Source organism: Coccinella septempunctata, chromosome 2 (assembly GCF_907165205.1).
Source record: "Coccinella septempunctata chromosome 2, icCocSept1.1, whole genome shotgun sequence".
Taxonomy (NCBI): Eukaryota; Metazoa; Arthropoda; class Insecta; order Coleoptera; family Coccinellidae; genus Coccinella; species Coccinella septempunctata.
The window spans coordinates 42,509,288-42,523,997 of record NC_058190.1 but is presented as its reverse complement, the minus strand read 5'-3'; the positions used below and the strand labels follow the sequence as shown (position 1 = coordinate 42,523,997).

The 14,710-nt window shown below is 33.0% G+C and overlaps 5 protein-coding genes and 1 long non-coding RNA gene across 7 annotated transcripts; 2 read left to right on the top strand and 4 right to left on the bottom strand.

The window, feature by feature from the left end:
• Positions 1 to 565: 565 nt before the first annotated feature.
• LOC123307580 lies at positions 566 to 1,967 on the bottom strand. The gene is made up of 2 exons (XR_006536985.1): positions 1,749 to 1,967; positions 566 to 1,690 (listed from the first exon to the last, which is right to left on the bottom strand). It is a non-coding gene; the product is annotated as an uncharacterized LOC123307580 (long non-coding RNA).
• A 133-nt stretch (positions 1,968 to 2,100) lies between these two features.
• On the top strand, positions 2,101 to 2,798 carry LOC123307579 (ribonuclease kappa-like). The gene is made up of 3 exons (XM_044889944.1): positions 2,101 to 2,277; positions 2,334 to 2,459; positions 2,520 to 2,798. The coding sequence occupies exons 1-3, from the start codon at positions 2,209 to 2,211 to the stop codon at positions 2,619 to 2,621; spliced, it is 297 nt and encodes a 98-aa protein (XP_044745879.1). The 5' UTR covers positions 2,101 to 2,208; the 3' UTR covers positions 2,622 to 2,798.
• A 289-nt stretch (positions 2,799 to 3,087) lies between these two features.
• Positions 3,088 to 4,649, bottom strand: LOC123307577 (ATP synthase subunit gamma, mitochondrial). Of its 2 annotated transcripts, none has more exons than XM_044889942.1 (4): positions 4,490 to 4,649; positions 4,066 to 4,369; positions 3,688 to 4,007; positions 3,088 to 3,540 (listed from the first exon to the last, which is right to left on the bottom strand). In XM_044889942.1, the coding sequence occupies exons 2-4, from the start codon at positions 4,361 to 4,363 to the stop codon at positions 3,277 to 3,279; spliced, it is 882 nt and encodes a 293-aa protein (XP_044745877.1). In that variant the 5' UTR covers positions 4,364 to 4,369; positions 4,490 to 4,649; the 3' UTR covers positions 3,088 to 3,276. The 2 variants fall into 2 exon arrangements, with proteins under 2 accessions (XP_044745877.1, XP_044745878.1); XM_044889943.1 differs by lacking the exon at positions 4,490 to 4,649 and adding an exon at positions 4,428 to 4,448.
• Positions 4,650 to 5,289: 640 nt separating this feature from the next.
• On the bottom strand, positions 5,290 to 9,609 carry LOC123307266 (adipocyte plasma membrane-associated protein-like). The gene is made up of 5 exons (XM_044889504.1): positions 9,313 to 9,609; positions 8,884 to 9,203; positions 8,525 to 8,693; positions 7,972 to 8,374; positions 5,290 to 7,489 (listed from the first exon to the last, which is right to left on the bottom strand). The coding sequence occupies exons 1-5, from the start codon at positions 9,423 to 9,425 to the stop codon at positions 6,548 to 6,550; spliced, it is 1,947 nt and encodes a 648-aa protein (XP_044745439.1). The 5' UTR covers positions 9,426 to 9,609; the 3' UTR covers positions 5,290 to 6,547.
• Positions 9,610 to 10,030: 421 nt separating this feature from the next.
• LOC123308584 (stomatin-like protein 2, mitochondrial) lies at positions 10,031 to 11,633 on the top strand. Its single transcript, XM_044891312.1, has 5 exons — positions 10,031 to 10,218; positions 10,267 to 10,356; positions 10,428 to 10,824; positions 10,964 to 11,364; positions 11,447 to 11,633. The coding sequence occupies exons 1-5, from the start codon at positions 10,168 to 10,170 to the stop codon at positions 11,618 to 11,620; spliced, it is 1,113 nt and encodes a 370-aa protein (XP_044747247.1). The 5' UTR covers positions 10,031 to 10,167; the 3' UTR covers positions 11,621 to 11,633.
• Positions 11,634 to 11,797: 164 nt separating this feature from the next.
• Positions 11,798 to 14,156, bottom strand: LOC123308585 (maspardin-like). The gene is made up of 5 exons (XM_044891313.1): positions 13,909 to 14,156; positions 13,615 to 13,855; positions 13,032 to 13,261; positions 12,273 to 12,521; positions 11,798 to 12,034 (listed from the first exon to the last, which is right to left on the bottom strand). Exons 1-5 carry the CDS (start codon positions 14,005 to 14,007, stop codon positions 11,966 to 11,968), a joined length of 888 nt encoding a protein of 295 aa, XP_044747248.1. The 5' UTR covers positions 14,008 to 14,156; the 3' UTR covers positions 11,798 to 11,965.
• Between the last annotated feature and the right edge of the window lie 554 nt (positions 14,157 to 14,710).

Below are 14,710 nucleotides of genomic sequence, written 5' to 3'. Positions count from 1 at the left end.
AGAATAATCTATCATGTTGGGACGTCAGTTCAATAATAAATAGTAGAGATAAAGTCCGAACTCTTTTCGGCTCAAATGAAGAGTTAAGCTTTGGAAAAACCAAGTGAAAAACATGTGTAAGCAAAAATGATGTTTGAAATATAAGTATTGGCGATTCAAGTTCATCTTCAGGCCACCTGGTGGCCAAAATTTAAAACTCCAGAAGTAGGTTGAAGAAGTTGTTTAGTTTGGTTTTCATTTGGTCCATTTATAAAACAAATTGTAAACAGTTGGTTTGGAGAATTCAGTGATTTATATTGTTTTGGTTTATATAATTGTATATTAAGATGGATGATAAATTAGTCAAAATGTCCAAATCGAAAGTGTTTTGTTGCGTTTATGGATGCAATAGTTGTGCCAAAAGGGACATGGTGTCCTTTCATTTTTTTCCCAAACATAATAATTTACACTATTGAATTGAATTGTATTGCTTTCAAATCACTACCAGTACTACCACACTCCTAATGTTTTCAAAGAATTAATTCAATCTCCAGGATAGGTACAGATATGTATAAACACATATACATACATACATAATTCTTTAATTAATGAAAAAACATAACATATACATACTTAATTTTTTAATTTAAAATGTCACAAAGACTTAACTATTCGAACAAATGTAATGTTTTCCAAGGTTCGCTTCTGCATATTATCAGGCCCATCTTCAGTTCTGACAACCCCGTCTTCTTTTCGAAAATTTCTGGAGCCAATGGTTCATATTTTATACCATGTCTGGTATAAAAATTCGAAAATTGCTTGGGATAGAAATATGTTCTACATTTCTCTTCCCAATCATTTTTCGAATAGGTATACGAATCATAGCATCGAGAACCAGTGACTCGAAATTTTCTTTCTTGCTCGCAGAGAGCCTTATTGGATTCAGTTGTCATACATACATTTAAAGAATTGAACATAGCCAATTCATTGTATGTGATAATACACTGAGGGCATTTGAAATTCATTTGTGTGCCAAATTTATAGAAATTCTTCAGAAAATCAGAATTTTCTGCATTTCTAATTCTTCATTCTGAAAATAAATCATTATAGTTTCAAAAGTTCAAATGAGATTATAGTTATTTTCTTGTGAGATGCAATGCTGGATGAAGGCATCTTATTTATAACAAATTTCCTTATATCTTCTTCATCCTGTGATGATAGTTGATGCGCAGGGGACCCTTTGTCTTTTAAGCAATTCGTTTCCAGAAGTGGAAGAGCTTGATATTTGGATTTAGTCTCTTCTTTTTTCTTTTTCCACCAGCATTTTAGGTCGCTGCTTGAAATTTTCTCAAGTTTGAGAAGGTCAGTCCTGAAACAAAAAACACAAGGAACAGCAAAAAAACTAACAATTATATTGTGTATATATGATTGTCAAATTGTAAGTCCTGATTCAGACATCAAATACATTGAATGTATACAACCTGGTGCACTATAATAGAATTGCACCTCCCTCCTAAACCGACCTTACAAGAACAGGTAAATGCTGATATTATGGCCGATTTTTCATCGATTATAATTTTCCCCTTAATCTCGTGAGGATCTGAGGAGAGGGCCGATGTTTGCAAACACAAACCAAAAATTTCAATGACTCTGCTGCTCTTTCCCAAAATTCCACACATCATAATATGCCCGGAATTCAAGCCTGCTTCTCCTAAAATGTTTATTGTATGGTCAATGAATATTTCATTCATAAATTTGCATTTACTCACCTTCTATTAAATTTCTGCTAGTAGGAATGAATCCTTAATATCTAAAATACTCCTTGGGGCTTAGGAATACACAATTTTCATTATAAGCCATCATTCGTGCGTACAAAAATAACGAAACTACACAAATTTCCTTCTGTTTACACTGATTCGACCTACTTGTGTAGATGTCAAAAAACGAATGTTTATAGAGGGCGCAACCTACCATTGAATCGCGAATAACAAATTCTCTAAAAAGTTAAAAAAACCCTTAATTTCCGGGATCATTGCGTAAGGACAAAAAAAATTTGGAAGACGAAAACACTTTTTCTATGATCCTTATCATATGACACTGACAGTGACATCTGTCAATTTGACATTCTGCAAACGGAAAGTAGGGCATTTGTTGAAGGAGTACTGATTTTCATCACATGATTCAAAGTTATTGAAGTGAAGTGTATAATAAATCTTAATACATTCCAAAATGCCTGTTTGCGGCCCCAAACTTTCTATTTGTGGTATTATACTGAGTATATGGGGTATTATTCAGCTGGTAAGGAAGATTGAAAATTCAAATGTTAACATAATTTAACAAACCATGTTTTGAAGGGACTTATGGGTATATTCTACTTCTTTGGAGCAGTTGCTCTATCGGAGGACCTTCCAGAAGTAGAATTTGAGCCAAATATGGAACTCTCAGACTTTTACTCAAAGATTGATGCAGGATATACACAGGTAATTTCGAGTTCTTTGGTTTTGTCCTACATTCCGTACTTACAAAAAATTTAATTTCAGAATGCCTACAACTGTTGGATAGCAGCCTTATTATATTTGGCCACTTTAGTATTTTCAGCTCAACAGTTCTGGGCCAATAATCGTTCTTCTTTAAGTGTTTGAAGTTAAGTTTTTTATTGCTTGTAAATTTCATTAGCTGTGGAAGTATGTAAACAGAAACAAATCTCTGTAAATAGCTATTTAATATATGTGTAGACAGACCAAAAATCCGAATATTCATAGTGAAATTCAAAATCTGTGTCCTTACTACAGTAAAAGTTAATACATTTCTTGTGCTTACCTTTCCATAATTTTTCATCACATCTTTCAATTCCCTCAGGCACTTAATTCATAATTGAGTGCAAGACCATAGTCCATTCCTATGATCCGTAGTGATATCCCATTTTTCAGTAGGTAATAAAATATGGGTTCCCCATTTCAGATCAACAGATGAATGGTGGTAGTTCAAAAAAATTAATAGAAATAACACCTTGTTAAGGTGCAATAGAAAAAAATCATTTTATGTCTCTGTAAATTCATTTAAAATGCTACATCTGAAATTCTAATAGGAGATGAATAAACGAATGCATATAACCATTTTTACTTATATTTCAATACAGTCCATTCCATTGAACATAATAAAAAAGTTCATTAAGAATTGAAAAACAGATGTTAGTTAGTGACTTTGGGCTTACATTTAATTCTTCTCAAACTTTTATATAACTCCAAATGAAATTATGTACCAGCTATTAGATAAATCAGGTTTCATTTAGGAGTTCTACAGGGCAGAAGCTCCAGAAATAATTTCAATAAGTTCTCGGGTGATAACAGCTTGTCTAGTACGATTGAACGCTAAAGTCAACTTATCTATGACTTCAGTTGCATTTTTACTTGCATTGTCCATGGCTGTCATTCTGGAAGATTGCTCACTACAAGCTCCCTCTTTGAGAGCATAGTAAATAAGTGAAGCAAGTGAAAATTCCAGATAACTCTGAATAACTTCATCATCAAGGGAATCATAAATAGATAATTTTGGTGCAGCCTAAAAGTAAAAATCAACAGTCATCAGAGTTCACCAACAGAAAACCAATTATTAATGACTCAATTCGAAAAAGTTCAATATCCTAGAGCAGTTTCACTTCTGTTCAACGATTCTATAAAATTAATACTTTTGTAGTTTTTGTCTCACCTGGACAGAGTTCAAACTGAAAACTGGCAATGTTTGGGTGCTATAAGATACAACAGACTTGAACCGATTGAAGACAATTTCTCCAGAACCAAATTTATATCCTGATGAAATAATAGCATCTGCTAAAATTGAGGCATCATTGAAAGTTGGGGGCAAACGACCAATTTCATTTGCTGCCATGATGATATTTTTTCCATATACTCGAGCCAGAAGGGCCCTAGATTTGTCTCCAACACATACAATCTTGATGTTTTGATCATCCTTATTGAGTTCACCACGAATAACACGGGCTACATTGGAATGGATAGCTCCACATAAACCTGTAATTAATTTCATTCATGAACAGAAACTTTTTTAGCGAGAAAAATTAAGACTAACCTCTGTCAGATGAAATAGCAATGAATAATTTTTGGGGAACATCAGTTGGAGCTGTTACTTCAGCCTTTTCATAAAATTGAGATGAACCAGCTCCAATAGGTCTAGCTTGTTTCAGTTCTCGTTCAGCTCTATTGTATTTAGCGGCCGACACCATCTTCATTGACTGAGTAATTTTCTGGATGTTTTTAACGGATTTCAATCTAATGGAAATGGCTTTCAGCGTAGCCATTCCCCGCTGTTGCGAAATTTGAGCATTTTGGGCCACAACTGGGGCTAAATTTCCGATTACGCCGAACATTTTGTTCTGCAAAATGAAAATTTGTATTATGTAAGAGGTTACGATTAACTGAAGTTAAGTTAACCTTTCATTGAAAGTTCACACAACAGATACTTTTCGAGAATTTATTTATTTTACATATCCTACCTATGAATTTCAAGAAATCAGGAAATTTTCAAGGGAAATATAATGGAAAATCCTCACTACAAAAAATGTTGGCAATCGGGCAAAATTCACCCACAGATTACAAAGAAAATTTTTCTTTGAAGCATAGACACAAAATCATAGAGATCAGAGTAGATGTCGTAGATAGATGTAGAACAGAACAGACAGCCTTATCCACAGAAAAATAATCACTAATGAACCAGTGAAGTCGGCCAGTGGCGTACATTGAGATTCCTATATTAATATCAATAACAATAGCTCAATGATAAAAATAAATATGTGCAGGACTATTCTGATTTCGAGGTAGAAATTGTTTGAAGGATTCTGCCCGAAGAAAAATATTACTATCAGAGTCAGATAAAGGGCAATCTAGTGATTCCCTTGAGAGGAAAGTTAAAGGCAAATCGCATTAGAAGCGAAATGGTGGGAGCGCAGGAGAAATATTTGATTTCATTTCGCGCCTGGTTTTGTTCATATATCTTAGTTACACTCATTGATTTGTTACCTCTAGACAACCAAAGTTAGTAACTCTAGCTCTCTCTCTCTCTTGCTAACCAAGCAAGTCAAAAATATAACCCAACGTCGCGCTGTCGGTTTTAATTTTAATGGTGGGTTTATGAAGCCTTCCTAAGAACCAAGACTCGAGAAAAAGCTAACGAAGATTCGCAGACGACGATAGCGTGACCGGCATCAGCATCAGCCAATCTTGGCTTGAAACAAAATTTCCCTAGCTGAGTGCTGGGTCACCTCGACTCGAAATAAAATAAAAATAAAACATTTTGTTTCCATTTAAATAAGAAAGTTTAATATAACTCACAACCATTGTACAAGACGAACTTAATATTTCTGAAGATAATTAGGCAACAGAGAAGTTAAATATATTTATCACGGTTAACCACAAAATACTCCTTAAAAATCACAAGCAATCTTTTTTGAACATTAAAACAAATGCGATTTATTATCAGCTTGAATGGCAGTTGGTAGTGATTTGAGAGTACCCACTCTTTGGTAATTCATACCATTATTGCTTTAGAATATGAATAAAAGAAGTTATGGAATGGATATTACATATGTATAAATATTAATACAAATTTCGATAAATATTTTGCATTTCAAAAATCTAGATTTTCAATCATTCGTTATTTTAAAAATAAATTACTTCAGATCATTGCTACAAACAAAAGCTGATATTACTATTGTTGGTAGGACAGGGCACTCTAATGAATTGTCAAAATCTTTCGTTGCTGTAGGGCAGGCCAAGTGTTGCTTAGAACCAGTGTGTGTAAAAGTTTGGCCGCCTTATGGTTACCAACCAATGGTTTTGACAATTCATTATTCGCCGTAGAACAGGCATAGTAACATTGTAAGGGATAATGGAAAAGTCCCTATCTGAGGGAACTGAAAACACTGCTACATTAGATGACATTTTTTCAATCTTATAATGACTTCTTAGCTGTATGTGGAATATTGATGTGGAACAAGAACCTCATAGAGATATCATAAAAAGGAACTCCACAAGTTGGTTATCTTGAAAAATAATAAAAAGTAATATTTTGGTTTATGAATCAAGTAATTCACATAACTTCAACTCAATAAAATGGAATGTATGTAACACATTTTGGAAAAATCTGTTATAAACAACAATTAGATAAATGATTAGAATTGTGATATTCTTTAACAAATAAACAGACATCACCCAACAAAAGTAAATCAATCAAAATGATAATAAGCTAATCAATAATCAGTCATATAACTTGCACTACCACCATAATACACTAAAACTAAATTTTTCTTCAGATCTTTGAAATATATAATATAGGGAAATGTTTTTTGAAGGTTATGTTAACTTTACTGAAAAAGGAGATTCTTACAAATTTGCAGTTTGCATTGTACCTTTTTGATAGCAAACAAAAAGAAGAATTATCTATATATGATACATGACATTGGGTTTACCAACACAGGCTGAATTATTATGGTAAAAAAAGAGTACCTACCTACCCTTATCCCTGCAGACAAATTAATTTTTCATTAATTGATCTTTTACAGCTCATTTCTTGCAGTTTTAGCTGCAGGTTGTCCTCTTGAATTACTATTCTGAGGATTAGTTGGTACCCTTTGCTTGTCTTCCTTTGTAATTGTTACAGGTTTTTGGGTTGTGCTTGCAGGCTTAGGAGAGACAGTTGGTTTTGGTGTAGAAATAGTTGATGGCTTCTGAGTTCCAGTTGTAGGTTTCTGAGTTTCGGTTGTAGGTTTCTGAGTTGTAGTTGTGGGTTTCTCAGCTGTTGCTTTAGGCTGTTGAGCGGTGGGTGTAGGTTTTTGGGTTGTGGTTGTTGGTTTCTGAACTGTGTTTGGTTTTTGAGAGTTGGTTGTTGGCTTCTGAGTTTTTGTTGATGGTTCCTGAGCTTTGGCTGTAGGTTTCTGAGCTGTGGATGTTGGTTTTTGGGTTGCGGTTGTTGGTTTTTGAGTTGTGGTTGTAGGTTTTTGAGTTGTTGTAGTTGGTTTTTGAGTTGTGGTTGTAGGTTTTTGAGTTGTTGCAGTTGGTTTTTGAGTTGTAGTTGTTGCTTTTTGAGTTGTGGTAGTTGGTTTTTGGGCTGGAGTGTCTTTTTGTTTGTGAGTTGTTTCAGGTTTTGTCGTTGTCCTAGAAGATGCTGCGGTTGGTTTAACAGTATCAATTTTAGGTTGTTGGGGAACTTTGGGATTCACTTTGCCATACAAATCTGAACACAATTGCTTTTTTGATGTTAATGAATCCGATGTTTTGCTCAAATGTTCCCACCCTACCTCAGAAAGTGGAATTCGACCAAGGTAATCATTGAAAGGAGATCCTAGGTACAAATAGTTCTTGACAATATGAGCTTCACTGAACTTTCCAATTGTTGCGTTGTTAGTCCAGAGAGTGCTCAATATTTCACCATTTTCAGAAACGTGGAGTACTATTGATCTGCTTGGAACTATATTTGCCACTGAAGAGATGTGGCCAATCTACAAAATAGAAATTGTTTTTTTAAAATTTGAATTGTTACAAATCCAAGGATGAGAGAGATATACATTTCGAATTAATTAATAAGTTGTTATCGTTCTGAAGTATTTTTTCAACTTCTCAATTGAAATTTTTTTTTAAACACTTATGAGGATACAGAATATCATTCATTCACGAAATAATAATCTATTAGTGTCACATAAATAGAGTAATTCACTGAACATATTCGCAATAAGTATCTGAAGAACCAAAAGAGATTTTTGTGTGAAAACAGAGTTAATTTTAAACCTCCTCGAGAAACATTCATATTTAATTAGACAACAAGTAAAATCTTGAGAGCTTTCTCTGAGGATAGTAAAATTTTCAATTTTATAATTTCTGTCAGAAGGATGAAATTTTGTGGAGAATCCAAAAATAAAATAAAATATAGGGTCCTCCATTCTTCCATTAAAAATATTTCAGTTGGTTATTAAATATAACTTACATAGTGCAATGTCTTCTGGCAAACTTCATTCGGGTAAAGTCTATCAATGAAACGAAAACCCAACTCAGCCAAGCCAAGTGATCTAGCCAAGAACCTTCGGACATTTGGGAACCGTGACAATAGACTTGGAAAACTTGGGCTTTCTGCATTAGATTCTATAATAACAGTCACAAGAAAGCCAGATCCTCCATCAGTTTGGATATTATCAGGGATACCAGGTAACCTAACAAATGTCTCTGTGGTACCAGCCTTGGGACCTTTAATATATCGTCGAAGAATTTGATTAGTTGCATCAGAAACTATTACAAAATCTTCATTCTTCGACAGTGCTACTCCATTTGCAAAGAGAATTCCATCCACTAAAACTTTATTCTTACCAGTTTTAGCATTATAATGGATAAGTCTGAAATGAATCTGACAGTTATCACATCATTCTAGCAGTTAATATATTTTAATGAAATAGCAGAAAACAATACTCAGAGCAATTTAATTAATAGGTTTGTTCGTAGAGTGGTTCACTGTTAAACCTTTACCCAATTAAAATTATTCTTACCTTCCTGATGGATCATCAAGGAATGCAAATAACCCATCTTGAAGCAAAAAGTTCGAACTAGAATCAGTCCAATAAACATCACCATTACAACTTACTGCTACACTGTTAGGAACCTTGGTTGGTTTTCCATCAATCTCCTCCCCAAATGATACAAGTTTTGTTTTTTCACCTGAAAAAATATTGTAACTAAATGAGAAATAAACCAATAAAGGAAAATCAATAATTCATACTATAAAACATTTCATACAACTAAAATTTATATTTCTCTCTATGGGCACTTTCCATTTGACACCCTTTATACAAAGTGAATAAGAAACATTGTTCATTAGTTATTAGGAATTCAATGGGAGAGATTATACCTGTATCAACATCAACCTTGAATATTCCATAGTATGCATCTGCAGCATAAAGGTAGCCGTCACTGCCAAACTTTATTCCAAGAGGCCTTCCGCATATTCGCTCTTCGTAGAATCCCTTACATGGTTTTCCAAATGTAACAACAGGTACAATATGTTTCCCAGCAATTTTTACTATATCTCCAGTATGGAGCGAAGTATATAAATAGTTTTTATCATCTGTAAAACTTTCAGGACCTAGAAGATCTCCCTTAAATAAGATCTCTACCTTATCAAGTTTTTTGTTTGGAGTCAGTTTTCCATCAAGAGTAGCTTTAAAAACCCTGAAATAGTGTCCTATAAGTATCATTCAACAATGAGTAGATACAATTTATACTACAAATGAGTAAGAAAATTAATGTTTTGCCAATCTGTTGTAAAAAATATAATTACTTGAACGACTTCGTTATCGATACATCAGGTAGTAATCCTGGCATAAATGTGATGAATAAAATTAAAATTGTCGCATTAACAATAAAACGTTTTAAAAACGAAGAAAACCCCATTCTTATGAATTTATTCGCTTAAAAATATTCGAGAAACAACTTCGGAAGCAACTTTCTTAGGAGGATTTTGATACTTTCGATAAGAACATATTCGATTCAACTAAAATCAGAAATTTTTTTTGAACGTGTAATTAATTTGGTGTTAGGTGGACTTTGAATCGAAATACGTGTAAAAACATTTCAGATTCATAGAACACTCAATCACAGAACAGACTTACTTTATGCACTCAATCAGGAGAGTTTCCTCTCCTTTGACATGTCATTGACCTATCAACATACATTAGTGTTCTGTGGTCTCGACTCAGTTGAATGTCGATCCAAAGTTCCTCTTTGGTCGATCAGAGATATCTCTGCTGTCGATCGATGGTCGACCAGAGATTGTAGTGTAGAGAGATCAGTACTAAACCAAGGAGATATATCTCCTTGTACTAAACTATTATTCCCCATAGTTCAGTGATTATCTCTTTGCGCCATGTATATTTTTTTATGGAAGGTGGACCCTCCAAAACTCTCCAAAATTTTTTATTTTCTTAGAGAATGTTGTCACTCATCGAGTTTATTTGTACTCTGTGATTTAACCGTTCTTTCTAGTCATAGAGCTGCTTTTTCTGGTTAACATTGTGTTCTGTGGTTAACATACAAGTTTTTTCAAATGAGAAATAAAATATTTGAATAAACTGCATCAATAATTCTTTTAATCACTGAACCGAAATATTTAATTCGTGATCAGAATAGCAAAACGATGTTTACACGCTCATTCATACTTTCTAGAACTTTGATCTCCAATGCAAAGGTAGTCCTCATTTTACTGTAGCACAAAAACTCAAAATAAAATTTTCAGAAACATCATGTGGAGTCCACACATATATATAGAAGGTTCCGATCTTCAACCCCCATAAATACTGTCGTAATGTTTGTTCCTCAACAAGAAGTAAGATTCTGTATCAACACTCATTTGAGTGTTCATTTTATGAACTGATCGGGACCATACATTTTTTATAGGCATGGGTTGTAGAAAGAATGGGAAAATTCTATAGGGTATTAGAACCAGGATTAAATGTACTAATTCCTATCGTTGATAGAGTTAAATATGTTCAGAGTCTTAAAGAAATTGCAGTGGATATTCCTAAACAGAGTGCCATAACTGCTGATAATGTAAATTTAAACATTGATGGAGTTTTATATCTGAGAATAATAGACCCTTATTTAACCAGTTATGGTGTTGAAGATCCAGAGTTTGCGATAACTCAATTGGCACAGACTACAATGAGATCTGAACTTGGAAAGATTTCCTTAGATAAAGTTTTCAGAGAAAGGGAAAATTTGAATGTGTCTATTGTAGATTCAATAAATAAAGCTAGTGAGGCCTGGGGCATGCAATGCTTGAGATATGAAATAAGTAAATATGACTCTTCGATTTTTTTTGTTCATTTTTGTAGTGACAGCATTTAGTATCTGAAGCATAGTTATTCATTCAATTTCATTATTTTTTTTTGAAAAAATAAATTATTCATTCACTGTCCTCTTAACGATTTTAGGGGATATTAAATTGCCTCAAAGAGTTCAAGAAGCAATGCAAATGCAGGTAGAAGCGGAAAGGAAGAAAAGAGCTGCAATTTTAGAATCTGAAGGAGTAAGAGAAGCAGATATAAATGTTGCTGAAGGTAAAAGGAGAGCTAGAATTTTGGCTTCGGAGGCTGAACGACAAGAACAGATCAACAAAGCTTCTGGTGAGGCAACAGCCATACAAGCTGTGGCTGAAGCAAGAGCTATAGCTTTGAGAGTTGTTGCCAAAGCTTTAGAAGAAGATTTGGGTCCGAATGCAGCATCTTTAACAATAGCTGAGCAATATGTGGCAGCATTTAATAAGTTAGCAAAATCATCAAACACTTTAATTCTTCCATCAAATGTCGGAGATGTTTCAAGTTTAGTTACTCAGGTAGGTTGAGCTCTTTTCAAATTCAATTGATGAATATATTTTATATTGAAAGCAATTGGTCGAATGATATATACATTTCTAGGCCATGTCTACTTATTCCACAATCTGTAAAACTCAGGCTTCTACATCTGGAATGGATAAGAGACAGCGTGAAAAATCTCCTTCTAAAGACGATCTATTACCTGAATATTTCAGTGATGAAGAAGAAGCTAAAAATTATAAAGTGAATGAAACAATTCAAACAATAAAAAAATAAATATTTTCTGTTGAATATCATATAAAAGTTCAAACACTTTTTAAGTTAAGTGATGTTAAAATTGGGATATGCAAAAAAGTTATTGGGTATTAATTTGTGCGATTACTATTTTCTAACTTAGCATATCAATTTCAAACCTATAAAAAGAAATATCTGATATGAGATAAAAGACATTCATTAACATACTTATTTATTTATGACAAAAGGTCAAAGAACTTGATTAAAATTATTACAAACATCAATTCAAGAACATATTGATGCAAATGCAATATATAAATATATATTCGTTTTCTTTATTCTGTAAATGAATAAATCGTAACAAAAAATCTTCATACACATAAATAGTCAGCATCTGTTCAATAAAGGCATGTTAGAGGGTGAAAGATCATTATCGTCAAATTGTCTCAAATGAATCTGAAATGAAATAATAGTGAAAAAATTTTATATCAATTGAAAGGAAAGTAAAATATTTTTGTTATGGAAATGAATTTTATTTCAATTATTTACTTAAATGAGGCTTGTGGGGTGTCAATAACATTTTCTTTGAATAATCAATAATTGATTACGTAATTATAAATTTGAGTATGTGATTGAAGGAAAACAATTAAATTTTTTTCTAAAATTGGAAACAATGACTTCACCAAGAACTTACCTGAATATACAAATTAACTTCTTGGCAACGACTCAGGTATGGAAAATTACCCCCAGATTTCATGTTTGCAATTTTAGCTTCTGGGTAACACTTGTAAAGTTCTTCCCTAACAGCACCTGATAAAGCATACTCATCGAAAACATCTATTATTGTTACTGGAATGTCTCTAAGTTTATGAGCTTCTACGTATCCTTTCAAACAGTTCAATGTTAGTCGACTTGCTAATTCTATTTGGCTTAAGCTTTCCAACTGAAAAAAATATATCTAGATTGATTTCACCATACTCAATTCCAAGAAACTATAGACCTTAGAAAAGTGGGAAATAGTATATTATTCAATGAGCCATTATTCACGTGGATGACGTTAATCAAGCGAGAAGAATACTGTACATTATCAACGACTGTGAAATGAATATTTTCAAAATACCTCACCTCGTTTTCAATAACATCTGTATTCATATCAATATCTTAACGATTGCTACGGGAACTTCTGATATTCCAATATTACTGTATAGCATATCTCTATTTTCAGAGCCTCTGTCTTTGGTTGTGACCACGAATTTTGTTAGACCAGTGAATAATGGTCCTCAGATCACAAATGATTAAGGAATGTTAATATACAATTCGTGAATAATGGCTCATTATTCACAAGCAATTTATGAATATTATAATGCTCAAGGAAATGGATAAAATAGGCATTGATAGTGGATCAAATTGATTATTCAATATTAACTTGAAACATAAGATAAAAAAATAACACCTTTTCTGCCATGAACTCTGCAGCTTCCATAATGCTGCAATCTACCTTATTAGGTTTGAAATTGCCAATAATCAGTCTTTTAAGTACCAGGGCTGGTAATAGCCAATATAAAGCAGCCGATTCGTGGGAATTGAAAATTGAGGTATCATTGAATGTATTGCATAAAATCAGTGATGCCACTCTTTGATTGAGATGTGCATACTCGGCAAATTTCTGTGCTAAATAACCACCTGGAAGAAAATATATCCTATCAAGAATTGAAACTTGAAAATTCCAAAGTTTGTCATGCCCATGAAAACATAACCATCCATATTCTTTTAGTTGAATATAATTATTCAACAGTCTATCAGTAATCCAACATTTCTATAGGTGTAATATGAAAACAATGATTGAAAGTGAGCTTGTACTGAGGTTTCTTCGCCCAAATTACAGTTACAGTTTTATTATCCTATATGTTATATGCTGGATGATTGATAACACTGACAACCAATGAAATCAGATTCAACTTTCATTTAAAGAGAATATAATTGAAATTTTGATTCCTATCCCAATAATGTTATTACTCTGTTATTTGTGATATTACCTAAGGAGGCACCAAAAATATGAACCTTTTCAACACCTAAATGATCCAAAAGTTTTCTAAAACCTTCACACCAATCTCTCACATTCCAGTAGACAGGTGCTTCAACAGATATAACTCTTATTCCCTTAGCTGATAAACTCAACGCTTGTTTGAAATAGATATCAGCGGATCCTGACACAGGGGGTACACACACAAGAGGACATTTTATAGATTTTGGTCCACAATCAAAAACTTTCCATCCCTATAAAAGTGAAAGGATGAGAGTGTTATGTGATGAAGACATTTCCACCTCACCTTTTTATCATTATTATCCACAACTATAACTTTTAGAGGTACACTGCTTCTGAAGCTCAAATATTCTTTGGACTGGGATAATTCGCTTATAAAACTCATTTTTCAAAATCATATATAGCATAAATGGAGGGTTGATGCAAAAGTATTTTGTCGAAAAAATAAGATGTAGATTTCTATAATTGTAAAAATTGTCGTCTTAGCTTTTCCTACCATTTACGTTGTTTTCCACAAACTTATCTCTTTAAAGAATCTTAGATTTTTTTGAAAGCCAATTTTTAGGTTAGTGTTAGTACAAGGAAACATCAATATCGACCCAACATAGAAAATGAAATGAATTCCACATTCCACACATTTCGTAACTGTGGAATCCATTTCTTACTAATTATAACATATTACATATTTTGTAATATGCAGATTCCAAAAAAGCTAATTAAAAATATTCGAGAATAAGCCAATCATCGTCCTCAAACTTGGTTCAATAATCGCTATAGTTTTTTCGCTTTCATTAACTCATTTTGAGGGTAGAAATTTAAGGAACAAAAAATTTTTGTGTTCGAAGCTGCGAAGTCGAAGTTGTGAAAAATTAGCAGAATTTTCACTACGAACTTCAGCTCAAGGTGATAATGCCTCATAACAAAATCTCAGCACAGGGCATAATTTCTTTAACATTTTCAACTTGATATAAAATAATTTCTGAAATGGTTGACCAAGGAGGGAGATAAACTGAATTATAATTCTGAATTTCATCTTTACAGAATGTTCGAAAAGTGATAACAGCAGTATTATATAAAAGAAATCAAAA